This window comes from Miniopterus schreibersii (genome assembly GCF_964146895.1).
Source record: "Miniopterus schreibersii genome assembly, chromosome: 8".
Taxonomy (NCBI): domain Eukaryota; kingdom Metazoa; phylum Chordata; class Mammalia; order Chiroptera; family Miniopteridae; genus Miniopterus; species Miniopterus schreibersii.
The window spans coordinates 39,980,554-39,996,283 of NC_138109.1; the positions used below are offsets into that span (position 1 = coordinate 39,980,554).

General features: G+C 43.6%; 1 protein-coding gene across 2 annotated transcripts in view; it reads left to right on the forward strand.

Moving 5' to 3' along the window:
* ROR1 (receptor tyrosine kinase like orphan receptor 1) overlaps positions 1-15,730 on the forward strand; it is a 346,156-nt gene that overhangs the window by 296,640 nt on the left and 33,786 nt on the right. For both annotated transcript variants that reach the window (XM_081143788.1, XM_081143789.1), the window contains exons 5-6: positions 11,496-11,623; positions 13,731-14,048. In XM_081143788.1, coding sequence (XP_080999914.1) covers positions 11,496-11,623; positions 13,731-14,048 — 446 coding nt within the window. The remainder of the gene's footprint in view (positions 1-11,495; positions 11,624-13,730; positions 14,049-15,730) is intronic.

A 15,730-nucleotide genomic window follows, 5' to 3' on the forward strand; every position in this document is an offset into this window, starting at 1 on the left:
GGTCATTTGGTGGCCTTGTGATCTCTGTTAAGGTGCTAAGACTGTCCCCAGGAGATTTGTGCAGTAAAGAGTCACTGAAGTTGTAAGCAAGAGATGACCTGATCCACCTATTAGATAGCTCATTCCTCAGCAGCATGTAAGATCAATTTACAGGGTCAGAACGGAGCTAGAGAGACAGACCGCTTAGGAGGATACTGCAACCGTCTCGGTGGAATATGCTGAGAAATTAAACTACAGGAACCATAAAAAGTTGGGTTTGGAAAGAAACATATCATATAGTTCAATTTCTATATTATACAGATGGAGCAACTGAGGACAAACAAGGGCGAGTGACCCAACCAAGGTTATATGGTAATAAAGCTTGTCAGCAGCCAAATCAGGACCAAGGACCCTGGCCTTCTGATTTCCAGCCCAGTGACTTTTCCACTCAGCAATGCCAAGATCAGTCCCAGCATCCTGCTTGTTAGGCAATGCCCTAGAGAAACTTGAAATGTACTTGGCCAGCATTTTCCCTGTTAATATCTAGGAGGTGGGAACAGTATTTGCTGCATCAAGCCAGACTGCCTTGGGGGGGGGGGGGGGATCTTTTCTGTTCATCTTCCTTCTCTCTGGCTTTAGATATCTTCCTTAATTTAGCCACCCTTTTCTCTTCCTCCAGAGAACCTTCTCAACTACTGCTTAGGAAATGTTCTCCCTTCTGCTGAGCCTAAACAGTGTGCAACACACTTTAGCGCCTTTTCTCCAGCTTGCTGTCTCAATATGTGAATCTAACTTATCTGTATCATTGCTAAGCACTGGGACAATTTGGAGGACGTGTGGTCCAATAAAATCAAGATCAACTATTTGCATCTAAACTGCTTCTTTGCAAATATCACCATTTTACATAGCAGCGTTATCTGTGCAAATACCGTTTGTATTGTCTTTTTCAGTAAATTGTATGTGTGCATATTTTTGTATATATTTGTATTAGCTTTATAGTATTCCTTAGGATGGAAACAGCAGGAAATCTGGAGTGATGCCAAGTCTTTGGGTAAGAGACTTAATCTCCAAACCGAAGTTTCCTTAACTAGATGATGGTTAATGCTTAACTAGATAGTGGATAACGCTGTTACCTCCAGGGGTCCTGGCACATAAAGGATTAGTCCTACCGCCACCATTTTTTGGTTGTTCCTGGTGTGGGGCAGTCTGGTATTTTCATAGACACCTAGGTATGATTGCAAATGGAACCCGTAGCTAAAAGCCAAGGGCCATTTGCTTTAACGTCCCTCAAAGCTGAGGATGTTTTTGAGCACAGAGTAAAATCTTGATACCTTGTGAAAGTGGATAGAAAGAAATGGAGAAATGAAAACCAAATTAGCTAAGAATTTCTACTGTAGCCTTCCAATATCACACATATTGAAGTAACCAGAATTTATCGTGTCCCCGAAGATGGCCATGTGATTTGTGGAGGGTGTCAGCCACAGGGATGACACAGTTTTCCATTAGAGAGGGCCCTGTGGCAGCCCCACGGAGGGTCGAAAGAGCAGAAGGTCAGAGGCTGGCCTCCCAGTCATCGGACCCTTTCCTGTGGTGGGTCAGCGGAGGGCTGGTGGGCACCTGAGCCAGCAGGGAGGCGAGGGGTAGAATTTAAGAAGTGCTTTGGAAGTTAATTTAGTTTCCAAGTTTAATTGTTGCTATTCTTAAATATTGCCTGTTTTCCTAATCTCAGTTTCTTCTATTCAGCAGAACTGTGTTCATGGGGAGATGGGTGGCTGGGGTGGGGAAGTAGAGACGTTAACTATGAATTTCTGGTTGTTAGGTGAACTCGGGTTCTCTCTTTGCTGAACTTCAAGTAAAAGGTGGGAGAAATTTAATTCACTCATTAAATATTTATTAAGTGTCAAGGATTTGACACTTACTAGGCACTGTTCTAGATAATGGGGACATAGCAGTGGCCAGACCAAAGCTCCTGTCCCCATGAAGTTTGTTTATAAATGATAAACAACTAAATGTATCAATACAGAGTATATCTGATGAGACTAAATCCAATGCAGCGTCATCCATCATGGAAGGGCAAGGGGAAAAGTGGTAGGCGTGAGGTCAGACAGGTGGTGGGGACAGAAGACTATGTAAGGACATTGTAAGGACTCCAGTTTTCACTTAGCATAAGAAGAGAAGCCACTGGAGAGGTTTGAGCGGAGGAGACACATGAACTGGTTTATGTCCCAAAAGGATTCCCTCCACCTGCCATGTTGAGAATAGACTAGGGAAGGTGGCCAAGAGCAGGAGTAAGAAAACCAGTTGTGAGACTTTTGGGGGGAAAGTCATGTAGAGATAATGACGGTCTCAACCAGAGGGGTGCAGGAAAGGTGGGTTTGGGATAGATTTTGAAGGAGGAGATGAAAGCATGAGCTGATGGGGGTTTGGATGTGATTATGAGAGAAAGTGTAGAGACAAGGAGAATGCAGAAGTTTTTGTTACAGACAATTATAAGGAAGGAGTTGTTATTTACTGGGATGGAGGAAAGAACTCAAGAATGTCCTTGGAGGGATGTAAGAGCTCAGTTTTAGACATGTTGAGTTTGAATTCCTTTTAGATACCCAAGTGGAGATATGGAGGCTGAAGTCTAGACAGTGGTCTGAGCTAGAGATATGAATTTGGGAGGAGACGGGAAGATCAGGTAGGAAGTGAGAGTGGAAGGAAGAGGTCTGAGAGCTAAGCCTAGGCATCTCAGTGACGGAAATCTTGAACTAGCAGAAGAGACTAAGAAGTGACAGCCAAAGGAGTAAGGAAACCAAGAGAGAAAAATGTCCTGCAAGCCAAATGAAAAAGAGTTTCCAGGAGGAGTAATGAGCTCTGTCACATGCTGCTGATGATCCGTAAAGACAAAGACTGGAAATTCACTATTGGGTTTAGTAACATGGAGATCGTCGTCGACTTCAACAAGAGCTCTTTCAGTGGAATGGCACGCAAAGGCTTGATATTGGTGGGTCCAAGAGCAAATGGGAGACTTGGGGAAAGCAGGTGGAGACATCTCCCTGGAGAGAAATATTGCACAGTAAGATGGGAGATATTGGAGCACACTGGTGTATTGATGGGAATGATCCACAGCAATGGGGGAGATGGTGCTACAGCAGAGAAAACGGACAATTGCCAGAGCAATGCCATGAGTAGGTAAGGTGGGGTGGGATCCATGTGCTCAAGTCCATAGTTGGGACTTAGAATGGAGCACAGAGGGTCCATCTACTGTAACGGGACAGGGGACGGAGTTTATGGAGAGACCAAGTAGGAGTAGAAGCAGCAGTCTGATCAAACTTGCCTTCTTAAAGGCCAGCCCCTAAGTCTTGGCTGTTCTGACTTCATAAGCCATGCTCACTTCTGTTCCCAGCATGCCCAAGGAGTTCACACACATGCCTCATTTCACACATGACTAGTCTTTGGTATAATGAGAGGGAACTCTAAGATACAAATTATTTTTTTTTTAAGTGGGAGGAAGAGCTTCCAGTTAGAAATCTAAGCCAATGTAAATACCTCACTATGGCAGCGGGGGAAGGGCATTATATCTGTTTTCTTCTCCCCAGTGCCTAGAATAGTATGTGGTACATAGTATTGATTTCTAGAATACATAAAGCAGAAACAAATAAAAACTTGGTACACGTTATTTAATGCTCCAGTTTTACAGATGAGATGGAGGCTCAGAGATGTACACCCAGACCTAGCCAAGGGTACATGCAGCTGGAAGGCAGCTGCCAGGATTGACCCCAGCTCTGCGGGTCCCCACAGCCCCAGCCTTTCCACCATACTACACTCTGCCCATCTGATTACTTAGTGAACTTGGGAAAGTCACACAGCCACTCACTCTTGGTTCTTTCTCCTTTCGAAAGAGTTGGACATGAGGCCTGCAAAGTCCTGTTCCAACTAAATGACTGCATAAGATGGGGGGCCCAGGGTATAGCTACAGGGCATGGTGCCTGCCCTCAGCTCACAGTTGCCCTCCACACCAACTCTGCAAGCCAGCCCTTTACCATTTCCCGCCACCTCTGACACAGGCACACCTCTCTCCATTGAAACAGCTGGATGTTCTGTGCTCTGTACTGGGTTTACTGTAGGCCCTTGAGGGAGGTTGTGGCCTCTGCCCCTTCAAGCTGAGCCTGCCATCCTGGGCCTTGATCTCCAGCCTTAGATCTCCAGTCCCTCCATTTACCATGCTGTCACTAACCACACCACTTTCTGGTGCTTCCTTGTCTTTAGTATAAAATCCACTCCCCTCTCCTTTTTTTTTCAATCATAATTTTGAGGTGGCAAATTTAAAATAAGACTATGTCTAAAAAGACTAGAGGAATATGAAAGCAAGATGTGAGTACACGGAGAAGGAGTGGTATGCTGAACCCCTTTACTGCCCCAGACACTACATAGCTGCAGGTTAAGACCCTACCCTTGGGCCTGTCCTTCCCTCTACCCCACCTGCCCTCTCCCACCTGCACCCCATGACTCCCAGTAAGCCTCCCTCTGCCTGTGACTCCACTGATCTTGGCTAGCATACCAGTTAATCCACAATTTGTCGAATTATTTCTCTTTTAAACTCTCGCCTCCTCTGGAAGCCTCCCCAGCCTCCATTAGATGCCCTCCTCTTACTCTCAGCACAAGGCTTGAGCACACGTGTTGGTTGTAAGAATGAGGAATTATATCGTTGGCATCCAAAGGCCAAGGATGTAAGCCCTCCCCTTGCTCCGCCCCGCACTTGCCCCCTCTAGTTAAAGCCCCCACATCCACCCCTATTCCTTGTTTCTCCTTAAAGAACCCATTGGATTGCACAGCTCTGTCCCAGAGGCCCCTTGTCTAACAGATAGCCATCACTTGTCATCTGCAATATTCCCTTCTGGCGCGCCGTGTATCAACCCCTGTTATAACGTGAACTTCTGCCTCTATTACAATTTTTAAATATGTAAGATTCTATGTTTGAGATGGGCATCTCTGCATTGCCTTATTTTGGGTTGGGCGTAGGGGGTTGGGAAGGCATTAAACCCTTACTTTTTATGGAGGCTAGTACCGTAGTCCTCCCTCATGGATGGGGATTACATTCCAAGATCCCCCGTGGATGCCTGAAACCACAGGTAGTACCAAACCCTATATATACTATGCTTTTTCCTACATGTGCATACTTTTCACTTAAAGGAAGCACTTTACAGCTTCTCTTTGGCATATCCGAATTATCATCATCACTACTCTTGCACTTTAGGGCCATTCTTAAGTAAAACAAGGGTTACTTGAATACAAGCACTGCGACACTGTGACAGTCGATTTGATAGCTCAGATGGCTACTAAGTGACTAACAAGCAGGTAAGGTAGACAGTGTGGATACACCAGACAAAAGGATGATTCATGTCCCAGGCAGATAAGGGGGGACTGCTGAAGTCTTTCATAATTGCCATCGGCAGAAGGAGTAAGAAACAAAGCTGAGACGAAACAGAAAAGCAAGAATTGGGGATTGGGTTTCACCCCATTTCTGAGTAGCAAGATGAAATTAAAACCCTCCTAAGAAGTCCCTAAATTCCTTTTACCACTCTCTCCACAAACCTTCTCTTTTTTCAATCCATGGCCCAAGGCATAAAAGGAAAGTGAAAAAAAATCAAAGCAATCCTAGTAACATTTGTGGTAGAAAATCTGACCAGATTGGTATGTGTGAATTTCATATTATTCTAAACTCCCATTATTCTCAATGGGCAAATTGAGGGGGTGGTTTGAATGCCTGATGTTTGGAAACCTGCCAAAGAACATCTAAAGGGTTTCTAATGAGAACTGGGGGGCCCGGGCCTCGGGGGCTCCCAGTCCCTCCTATGCATTCCCAGCTCCAGCTTAAGCTGGGGGTAGAATAGACCCTTCCTAGGAGGAAAAGTGAAAACACCCCAGGGCTTCTTAGAAGGTGCAAGGCTACCCTACCAGGAAAACCTCAGTAAATAGGAGAGGGCAAAAATCACTCATTTTATTAGTCATCTTCCATATTCTTACAAATACTGTGCCAGTGCAGCGCTATCATTTCAAATGTGTGTTTAAATACGAATAAAATGTATTACATGCATCATTTTACCCCAAATTACATTTGTGAGATACAAGCCTGGGTAATTCTGCTCCATTTCCAAAGTGAAACGCAACCCTTGTGTTTCCGAACATCGCTGTGAAGCAAGGCCAATACCTTCGAATTTCTGAGTTGGACACAAGTAACTATTATGTGCTGCGCTGGAAACTATGACAGAACGTTATTCATCTGTTTGTTTTAATGGTTCATAGCCAAGGAAAAAAAACTTTAACATTTTAATTTAATTTTTTAAAGCAAAAAAGTGGTGTGAGAAAGAGCGAGGGACTCCTTTGCTAAGGAAATGCGTGTTAACAGTTGTCGGGGTTCAGATGTGGGAAACAGCACGTGATGCTCAACACAGACACCTCAAAATTGCCTGTGCTCACAAAGGCATTCCAGGGGCAGAGGAGGGGTAGGAGAGTGAGCTGAATTCTCAGCCCTGTAGATCGATGTCTTCACTGTGAGTCATCACCCCTCTGGGTGCCTTGCTTGGCTCACTTTGAAAGCTGATGACCTTTGAAAGGTCAAGTATGTTAACTCGTTACCCTCTTTGATGCCCACTTTCAGGTTGGTCTTTAGAAAACAGAGTGTGTGAGATAACTTTGGGATCCCATATTTAACCTGTAATTTCTTGACCACAGCCACCCTGAGGCAAAATGTATTCTTGGCTCTCCCGACACTCCCCTTCTCTCCTTCACTCGACCACCTGTATTGGTCCTGATACCCCTTCTCTGAGGGTCTTCTCTTCCAAGGTTTGTGCAGTTAAAGCGGATAAAGACTTAAACTATTTCCCCTCCTCCTGCTTGGCATTTAACCGAGGATGCTTCAAGTCTCCAAATCTTCTCAGGAGAAGGAAGGAAGTATTTTTGGAGAGGTGGTAACTTTTTGACCACATCAGATTATAATTTGTTCTTTAAGTTTCTGTGTCTCTTATCTTTTATCTTCATTGGAATAATTTTGCAGCCTTTACTTGGATCCTTTATTTTATCATGTATCTCCCTTTTTAATGAAAAGACAGAGCTCATTTCCAGCTTAAAGGGATCTGACTGCACCCCCTACGGGAGCACCCTAGCTCTGAGGTGGGAAGCATTGCACCCAGCCCTGGGATTACTAGAGCCAGCCCCGGGAAGCACCGTGTGTGCTGTGCTCTAGCCAGAGCAACTAATATGTGGCCTGATTTACAAATTTAAAAAAGGATACTTTCCATCCACTTATGGCCACGATGGTCTTTTGGGAAGGCACTGGTAAGTTATTTTCGCTTGGGTAAAGAGAAATGACTTCCTACATGAGAAAAAATAACCCGCACTTAGCTAAATCGCAAAGTTGCAAAAATAGTACAGAGTTTCCATATACAGTTACACAGGTTTGAACTGTACAGGTTCACTTATCTGTGGATTTTTTTTTTCCAATAAATACAGTCAGCCCTTCACATCTGTGGGTTTCAACCAACCACAGATTGAAAATACTGTCGAATCCACGTTTGCGAAGGGCCTACTCTAGAGTCAGAAGTTATATGTGGATTTTTTCCTGCACGGGGGTCAGCACCCCAAACCGCCTTGTTGTTCAAGGGTCATCCCATTTCCCCTAATGTTAACATCTGGCCCCACGTTATACAATGTGCTTTTTCATTTTCAGAGAATTCTCTTCTTTGCTCACTGACCCGAGTGTTTTGCCCAGGCGTTTGTAGCTGTGGACGACCACTGTCTCTGCAAAACTCCTTTGGGCTATGACTTGCCGTGGCAGCCTGTCCCTTTGCTCGGTCTACGGTGCTTCCTGGACGGATGCTTCTGCAGCCACCGTGTCTGCGGTCACTGTCAGCCCCTTTTGACCACCCCTCATAAGCTCCTTGCCCTGGGGCAAGGGGGTGACCCTGGAGGTGCAGGGCAGACTGTGTTTGCTTTTCCCTCTCACATGACAGCGAGTCTGGAAGGTCGTGGAGGCCGACAATGTGGTAACTAAATTACCTTTATGAGAAACATGAGTTGCCATCTCAGCGGCCCGGTGTCCCGGCGTCCCCGCGCGGTGGCGGGCGCAGGCAGGCGGTGCCGGCCGCCGCGATGACCGGCTTTCACGGCGCACTCTTGCCGGAGAGCAGCCTCGGGCGTGCTCGGCGCGAGTGCCCGGGTACTCCTGCTGCCTGGCCGCTTCGTGTTTTTAATTTGCTGAGCATGGAGGACATCAATGATGAAAGAAGTGTACGCTGGAGGAAAGCATGAAGCTGATTAATGCTGGAGGAGCATTTGTTTCCCTCCAGCCCAAGCCAGCAGGAAAAATGGAAAGGATGAAAGGCAGTTGTGACTTTATGTTTAAAAGAAAACCTTTTTGCCACCCGGCATCTTCGCAGCAGAAAGCCCCTGTAAGCAGTGCCAAAATTCCCATAACCAGACCACTTGGAAGGAAGCCGTGTACCATGGTTGCAAGCACTAGTTTGGGGCACATCTAGCTGTGTCACCTTGGACAAGTTCTTTGCTCTTTCTGATCCTCAGTTTTCTCATTTGTAAAATGGGAATAATTACACCTTCACATTCTTTATAAGATTGTTTCAGGATTAAGCAACTTGGCATTAGTTTTATATATAAGTGAAACAGTGCCTGGAGCAAAATAAAGGCACCTTATAAAGTCCCTTTCTTATCATTAAGGCTGCTTTAGTTAAAAGGGGTATTGAAAAGCAGAGAACATCATTTCAGATCTATCAACATGGTGTGATGGCTCGAGGTTCAATTTTAAGTTTAAGTCCTGTGTCTACCACTGGCTGGCTTTGAATTTGAGCCACTTACCTCGCTTCTCTGAACTTGAGTGTCTCCCTCTGTAAAATACAGATGATAACACGGCATAAGGCGCAGCTTTGAAGAAAGCACTTAGCACAGTACCCAGCACAGAGAGTGGCAGGCACTTAATACCTGTTTGTTTTTCTAGGGCTGTGGTTCTCAGCCACATTCAAATCACCCGAGAGCCCTTTTAAAAGCATGAATGCTTAAGCTGTGTCCCCAGAGAGTGCGATTTAATAGGTCCGAGGTGGGGCTTGGGCCTTGGTATTTTTGAAAGCCTCCCGAGGAGATTCGTATAAGCAACCTGGGCTGAGCACTACTCCCTAGCAGATGCCATTGGTGGTTGTTAAAAAAAAAAAAAAAAAAAGTTTTGTTTTGTTTTGTTTTTTATATCTGTCCCCAAGAGACTGCCCAGAATATCAGGAATTCTGGGCACAGTCAAAAATTCAATACACCTGCAGCTCTAAGCCTTTCATTGACTAGAAATGTGCGCTGCCAAGGAGTTATATTCCATTTTATTCTGGGGGAAAAAAAGTATTCAAAGAGCCTTTTTAGAGTCTTGAACTGGAAAGGTGGTAAGAAGTTTAGCCTAAGCCTCACACATAAAATATGGGAACTCCCAGTAGGTCGGGGATTCATATCTGGGGGTAATTCCAGGGTTTTGTTCTCCCAAGAGAGATAAATTGAAGCTTTGAGAATTTAGTGTGGGGGAGGAAGAGGTGTTCTCATACTGACACCTTAAAAATCCAGGGCTCTGCTAATGCCTAGGGATAGAGAGGCATCATCTGTAATAGCAGGGGGTGGGGGGTGGAGGTCTCAGTACTTCATTTTCCAAGATCCTAGGCTAGGTCATCCAGAACCTTCTTTCTCCCTATGGGTTTATGGTATTAGTTACCCAATAAAAGTGGGGTTAATTTTACAACCCAAGTAAAATTTAAGCCAAAAAGACTTCAACATCAGTCTAGGATTTATGAAAGTAAACATGTAGAGTGCTCGCAGGATTTTGCAACATTAAAATTTCAATGTCTTTATGTCGGGTATATGATATATTCATCTGTAGTCATACTTAAAGCTTATACTTTTAAGAGTTTTGCAAGACAATTTTCAGGACTAAACTGAAGATACTTCCCCCATCTCCACTTTCAAAATGACTATTTTAATGGACAGGGAACAGAAAGCAGCTGAGAACTAGTGTTTTAAGGATCAGCCCTATCTGATAGTGGTTTTCTGTTACACTGGGTTCTCCAGATTCCCACACTGAACCCCCCAAGTGGGGAAGTCCAGGGCCATCACGCTGACCACAGTCCTTTTTACAAAGTAGGAGCTTACTAATTAATTGACCTTAAAAATAAATGTCCTCTTTGGTCATCGTAAATGCTTTAATAATAATCATGTTACCTCTGTGTAGCACTTTTTTAAAGCATTTACATTATTTGACAGGCTCCTCATGAGTTTTCACCTATAGGGTAGAGAGGTCAACTGTTACCATATATACAGCTCAGAGGCTCAGAGAACTTGCCAAAGGATATGTGAATGTTAGACCCAGGAAGGGAATTCTGTTTCTCCTGACTTTTGTTTTAAAGTACTTTAACTTAAAAGAAACCAAAGAGGAAAAATGATATTTTGTTCAAACGCTGTATTGATTCCAGCCGGGTTAACAGAGAAGGAACACCCAGGGTGAAAGTCAGCCCATAGGCTTGGAAGGTGGCCTTTGGCTGTGGTCTGCCTTTGAGAAACAGCTGGGCACTCTGTACTCTGGTGTCTTCTTTATCACGGGCCCTTTGGGGAGTTTATGGTCTCTGTCCTTTGGAGCTGAACCCACCATCTTGGGTCCTAATCTCTAGCCTTTTATCTCCAGCCATTTGCCACATTGTAACTAATTGCCTTACTTTCTAGTGTCTCCTTACCTTCAGGATAAAATCTACCCCCACAGCCCCACCTTTTTTTAAATAAAAATTATTATAATAATTGTGAGGCAGCAAGCATTTTAAAAGATTATATTTTAAAGCTTTAGGGGATCTTGAAAGCAAGATTTCCATTGACATCTTCTCTAGTTTACCTTGGATTGAGTGACTCATTTGAAATTCTCCAGTCCACAGTTTGCCCCATCCACTCTCTGCAGCATAAAGATAATGGGTCTTAAGCAGTGAGGAGCCCCGTAACTGGACTGCCCTCTGGTTTCTTTCCAGCTGCACTTACCTTCACACCCCGTGGAGCCACCTAATTGACCTATCAGTTGAAGTGGATCTTGTGCATAATGCGCCCACGCCTTTGTGTCAAATGAAGCAGAAATAATGTGTTTTAAAAAAACAAAACAAAAAAAAACCCCCTGTAGAACATGTGCCCAGATTTTCAGTTCATTTCCTTTTTACTTCTATAACTACATCATCTTCCAGCCCACCACCAGCTGCGAAAATAAAAGTGTTTTCTCCCATATTTAAGGACGATTTTGTGCTTCAGGATGGTTTTCTGGGGGTGAAGGAAATGACCAATGTGACCAACAGATGTTTTAAGTGATGGATGGAACTGAGGAAAAGTCAGATTCCTTAGCCCAATCTTTAGGATACTGTGCCCAACTTCGCCCCCTAGTGACGGTTTAGGGCACTGCACAGTCAGATCCAATTGTCTATGTGTATCTACTGCATCAGTTAATGTCTGTGCTCTGTTTTTAGAGATGAGTATGAAGAAGATGGATTCTGCCAGCCATACAGAGGGATTGCGTGTGCAAGATTTATTGGCAACCGCACTGTCTATATGGAGTCTTTGCACATGCAAGGGGAAATAGAAAATCAGATCACAGGTAGGTAGCACCAATAAAGTTCTATTTATGCCTTAAATAACTATTTTTCTCACCAGTAGTTTTCTTGAGCTCCTCTGTTGGCAAAGGATTAGGCTAGATATAGGGGTAAGGAGCAGGACTGGAAAGAAGCTTGAGATGTGATCTCTGTGCTCTGGAATTTACATTAGAATAATTTATTGAAGGTTGCTCTTAGAGGAAAGGAAGCTGTGAAAAGCCTCTCATTCACTTAAACACTCAGTAAATATTACTGAATATTTCTGGTGTACCAGGAACTGGGCTGGGCACTGGGGTATATGATGAATAAGCCAAGTTGTCTCTGCCCTCACAGAGCTTACTGTTTGGAAGCCACATCATGTTGACTGAAAGGGAATGGGTTTAGAGTCTAGAATTCTAGACTCTAATCCCAGAATTGCCATTACTGTGGCTTCAGGAAAATCTCTTACTCTCCATGAAAGTCTCTTTCATCATCTGTGATGTCAATGATAAGGCAAGATGGTCATAGATCTCTTCCTGCTCTAGCTCTCTAGATTTTACCCTTCATTTTTCTGAACTGAAAGCATCTTTAATGGGAATCTAATAGTGAAGCACTTTTTAGCACACATGAGTTAGGTAGTGTAGGCTACCTTGTGCGACTTTACACACCTCCTTCTGGTGGTTACAGCCACCATGGACCTGATAGTGTAATTATGCCTCTGTGCCATGTACCCTTGCGAGCCATTAAAGTGGCCTTGATGGGATTCTAATCAGGTTGCCAGCTTTAGCAAATAAAAATACAGGACATCCAGTTACATTTGCATTTTAGATTAAAAAACAGATAATTTTTTAGAAGAAGGGTGTCCCAGAGGTTTATCTGAAATTCAAACGCAACTGGGTTTATAGCCTTATAGTTTATCTGGCAACCCTGGGGCTTAAGAGAGGCAAAAACAAACCCAAGGTAGGCACATTGAACATCAAAAAGCCCAGAAACTTTGTCCTGTGAGGAATTTGAAGGAACAAAGAGGTGGCTGCAGGAGCTACTTAACTTGGAGAAGCAGCAATGGGAAGATGTAGTTGCCACTAGCTGAAGCCCTCAGGCTTTCAAGGGGCAGGATTCTAGGAAGTAGGACTGATGAAGAGGAGCTGCTGGAGGCACATTTCAACCTAGTGGGAGAACATGGAACATAATTTTTACTAAGTATTCACGAAAATAAATGGGAGTTCTGTTATAAATATTTGCTCACCCATTTATAATAATCCTTTTGAACATTTTCAGTGGTCATCAGCTTACTGGAAAATATTACAGTTTAAAAAAAATCCACTTAACTTTGTTTACCCCAGCATTTCCTAAACTTCTTTGGCTATGGAACCCTAGTTTCTCCAACTCTCTATATAATTATTGTCCTGAGGAACATTCTTTGGGGAACAGTTTACCAACAACCTCCTAGGCTGCCTTGCAAGTAAGCTCTCTGCCAATGGAGGAATGCAGAGGGAGGCTGGTGTTCATTTTGTACTTGGAGACCATACTGGATATGAGGTTAGGCTAAGCGACCGCTAACATTCCTTAATATTCACTGGAACAACTGAGTTGTGCTCTTTGAGAACTTCGGAGTGAGCTGCCTCCTTCTCAGAAGATGGAATAGAAAGTATTCAAGCCACAAAGAAATTAAACAAGTTACCCAAAGTCATCCTCCAGCTAAGAGGCAAAGCAAGAACGAATCCTGTGCTCGGGCTCAGCCACCTCATCAAGCCTGAGTCCTGCCCTGCAGCTGTCCAATGTTTCAGAAACCTCACAAAACCAATAAAAAAGCACCGGATGAAACACAAAGTTCTGTAGCTTTGTAGTAAAAATGAAAAATATATTGTACTTTAACCTAATTAATTCTTTTTTATTAGGAAACGGTACATATGTAACTTAATCCTGTTTTTTTAACTTTGTAGTCAAAATGATTTTTTTCAAGCTGGTGAAAGTAAGCTACTTAGACATGTGAAATGGAATCTCCTTCTCTTGGCCTTGTCTGTCTGAGCACAGCAGATTCCTTCCCACTTGTGTTTATAGCTGCTATTTGTTGACTAGATACCCACAGATAAACCCTGGCCCTGGGAGTTAATAACTGTGTCTGTTTTGCAGCTGCCTTCACCATGATTGGCACCTCCAGTCACTTATCTGACAAGTGTTCCCAGTTCGCCATTCCTTCCCTGTGCCACTACGCCTTCCCTTACTGTGACGAAACCTCATCCGTCCCAAAGCCCCGTGACTTGTGTCGCGATGAATGTGAAATCCTGGAAAATGTCCTGTGTCAAACAGAGTACATTTTTGCAAGATCGAATCCCATGATTCTGATGAGGCTGAAGCTGCCAAACTGTGAAGACCTCCCCCAGCCAGAGAGCCCTGAAGCTGCAAACTGTATCCGGATTGGAATTCCCATGGCGGATCCTATCAATAAAAGTAGGTGGTAGTCCTGGCCTGTGTGGCTCGGTTGGTTCCAACCATACACCGAAAGGTGGCGGGTTCAATTTCCGGTCAGGGCACGTACCCATCCTGTGGGTTTGATCCCTGGTCGGGGCATGTACTCCGGACACATACTTGGGCACATACAGGAGGCAACTGATCAATCTCTCTCTCTCTCTCTCTTCCTCTTTAAGATCAATAAAAAAGAAATAGTAGGTGGTAGCCCCTGACCCTCTGTGCTGCCTTGGGGGCAGCCACCCCGTGGCACAGTGAAAACTGGACTTTGATCTGCTGTAATGGTTTCTATTAGTAGTCAGATTACCTTCCAATGGTCTAAATACATACCATGTGCAGGCTACCTTCAAGAAGCTGCAGGAAGATAATAATTTTAAAATATGTTTGCTGGTTCCTCGATGATTTAAAAATAGAATTACCACATGACCCAGCAATGCCACTCTTAGGTATATACTCAAAAGAATTAAAAATAGGTGTTCAAACAAAAACTTGTATGCAAGTGTTTGTAACAGCTCTATTCACAATAACTAAGAGGTAGAAACAACCCAAATGTTCATCAGTGGCTAAGTGGATAAACAAATTGTGGTATATCCACATAACGAAATATTATTCATCCATAAAAACCAGTAAGTGCTATTCATCCATAAAAAGGAATAACTGTTATTCATCCGTAAAAAGGAATAAAATGAATTATTATTCTACCATAAAGAGGAATAAAATCCTGTTACAACATGACTGAACCTTGGAAACATTATGATAGTGAAAGAAGCCAGACACCACTGTATGATTCCATTTATATGAAATATCCAGAATAGACAAATCCATAGAGACAAAAAGCAGATTAGTGGTTGCCAGGGGCTGGGGAAAGGGGGTCGGGGGTAGTGGGAATGATTGCTCAGTGAGTATAGGGTTTCCTTTGGGGATGATTTAAGTGTTCTGGAGCGAGACGGTATGGAAGTTGCACAATATTTTGAATGTTCTAAATGCATTAATGGTGAATTTTATGATACATGTATAGTACCCCAGTTTTAAAGACATGTATGTGGGGTTTGCTGCCATCCTCTCTCTGTCCTCTTAGCACCATCAAGCTAAGGACTTTTCCTCTGCATATTTCCCACTCATCGAGAATTAACCTCACTGGTAATTTTTTTTCATTTCCTTTCGATAGTTAATACTATTTTATTAGTTAAATAACTTAATGCATCTAAAATGCTTAGAACTATACTTAGCACACAGTAATAGCAATATCATTATCACTATTATACTATCATCTTACTATTACCTCTTTAAATTTCAGTTTATTTCAACGCAGTCGGTTTTTCCTCGGTGCTTTTAAGTAACAGCGCCCAGGGTCACCTGGGGGGAGTGCTTAATCTGAGCTGCTTCTCGAGGGTGTCCAGTCCCTCAGCGCCGAGATGGCTTAACTCCGGTTACAAACCCACCTCGCGCGCTGCCACTAATGAACATGCTCTGTGAATTAGCTTCTTCATCACATGATTCATACCTAAGGCCATCAAGCAGAAGCGGAAAGAAGAGTTTAGCTTGAGCCTGTCCTGAACCATTCACTAGGAAATTATTCCTCTGCCCCAGTTCTGATTTTTCCCATGTTCAGTATTAAAAATACTTGTGGAGTACTGGTTTTATTCCTGAAGCGTAAGCTTTAG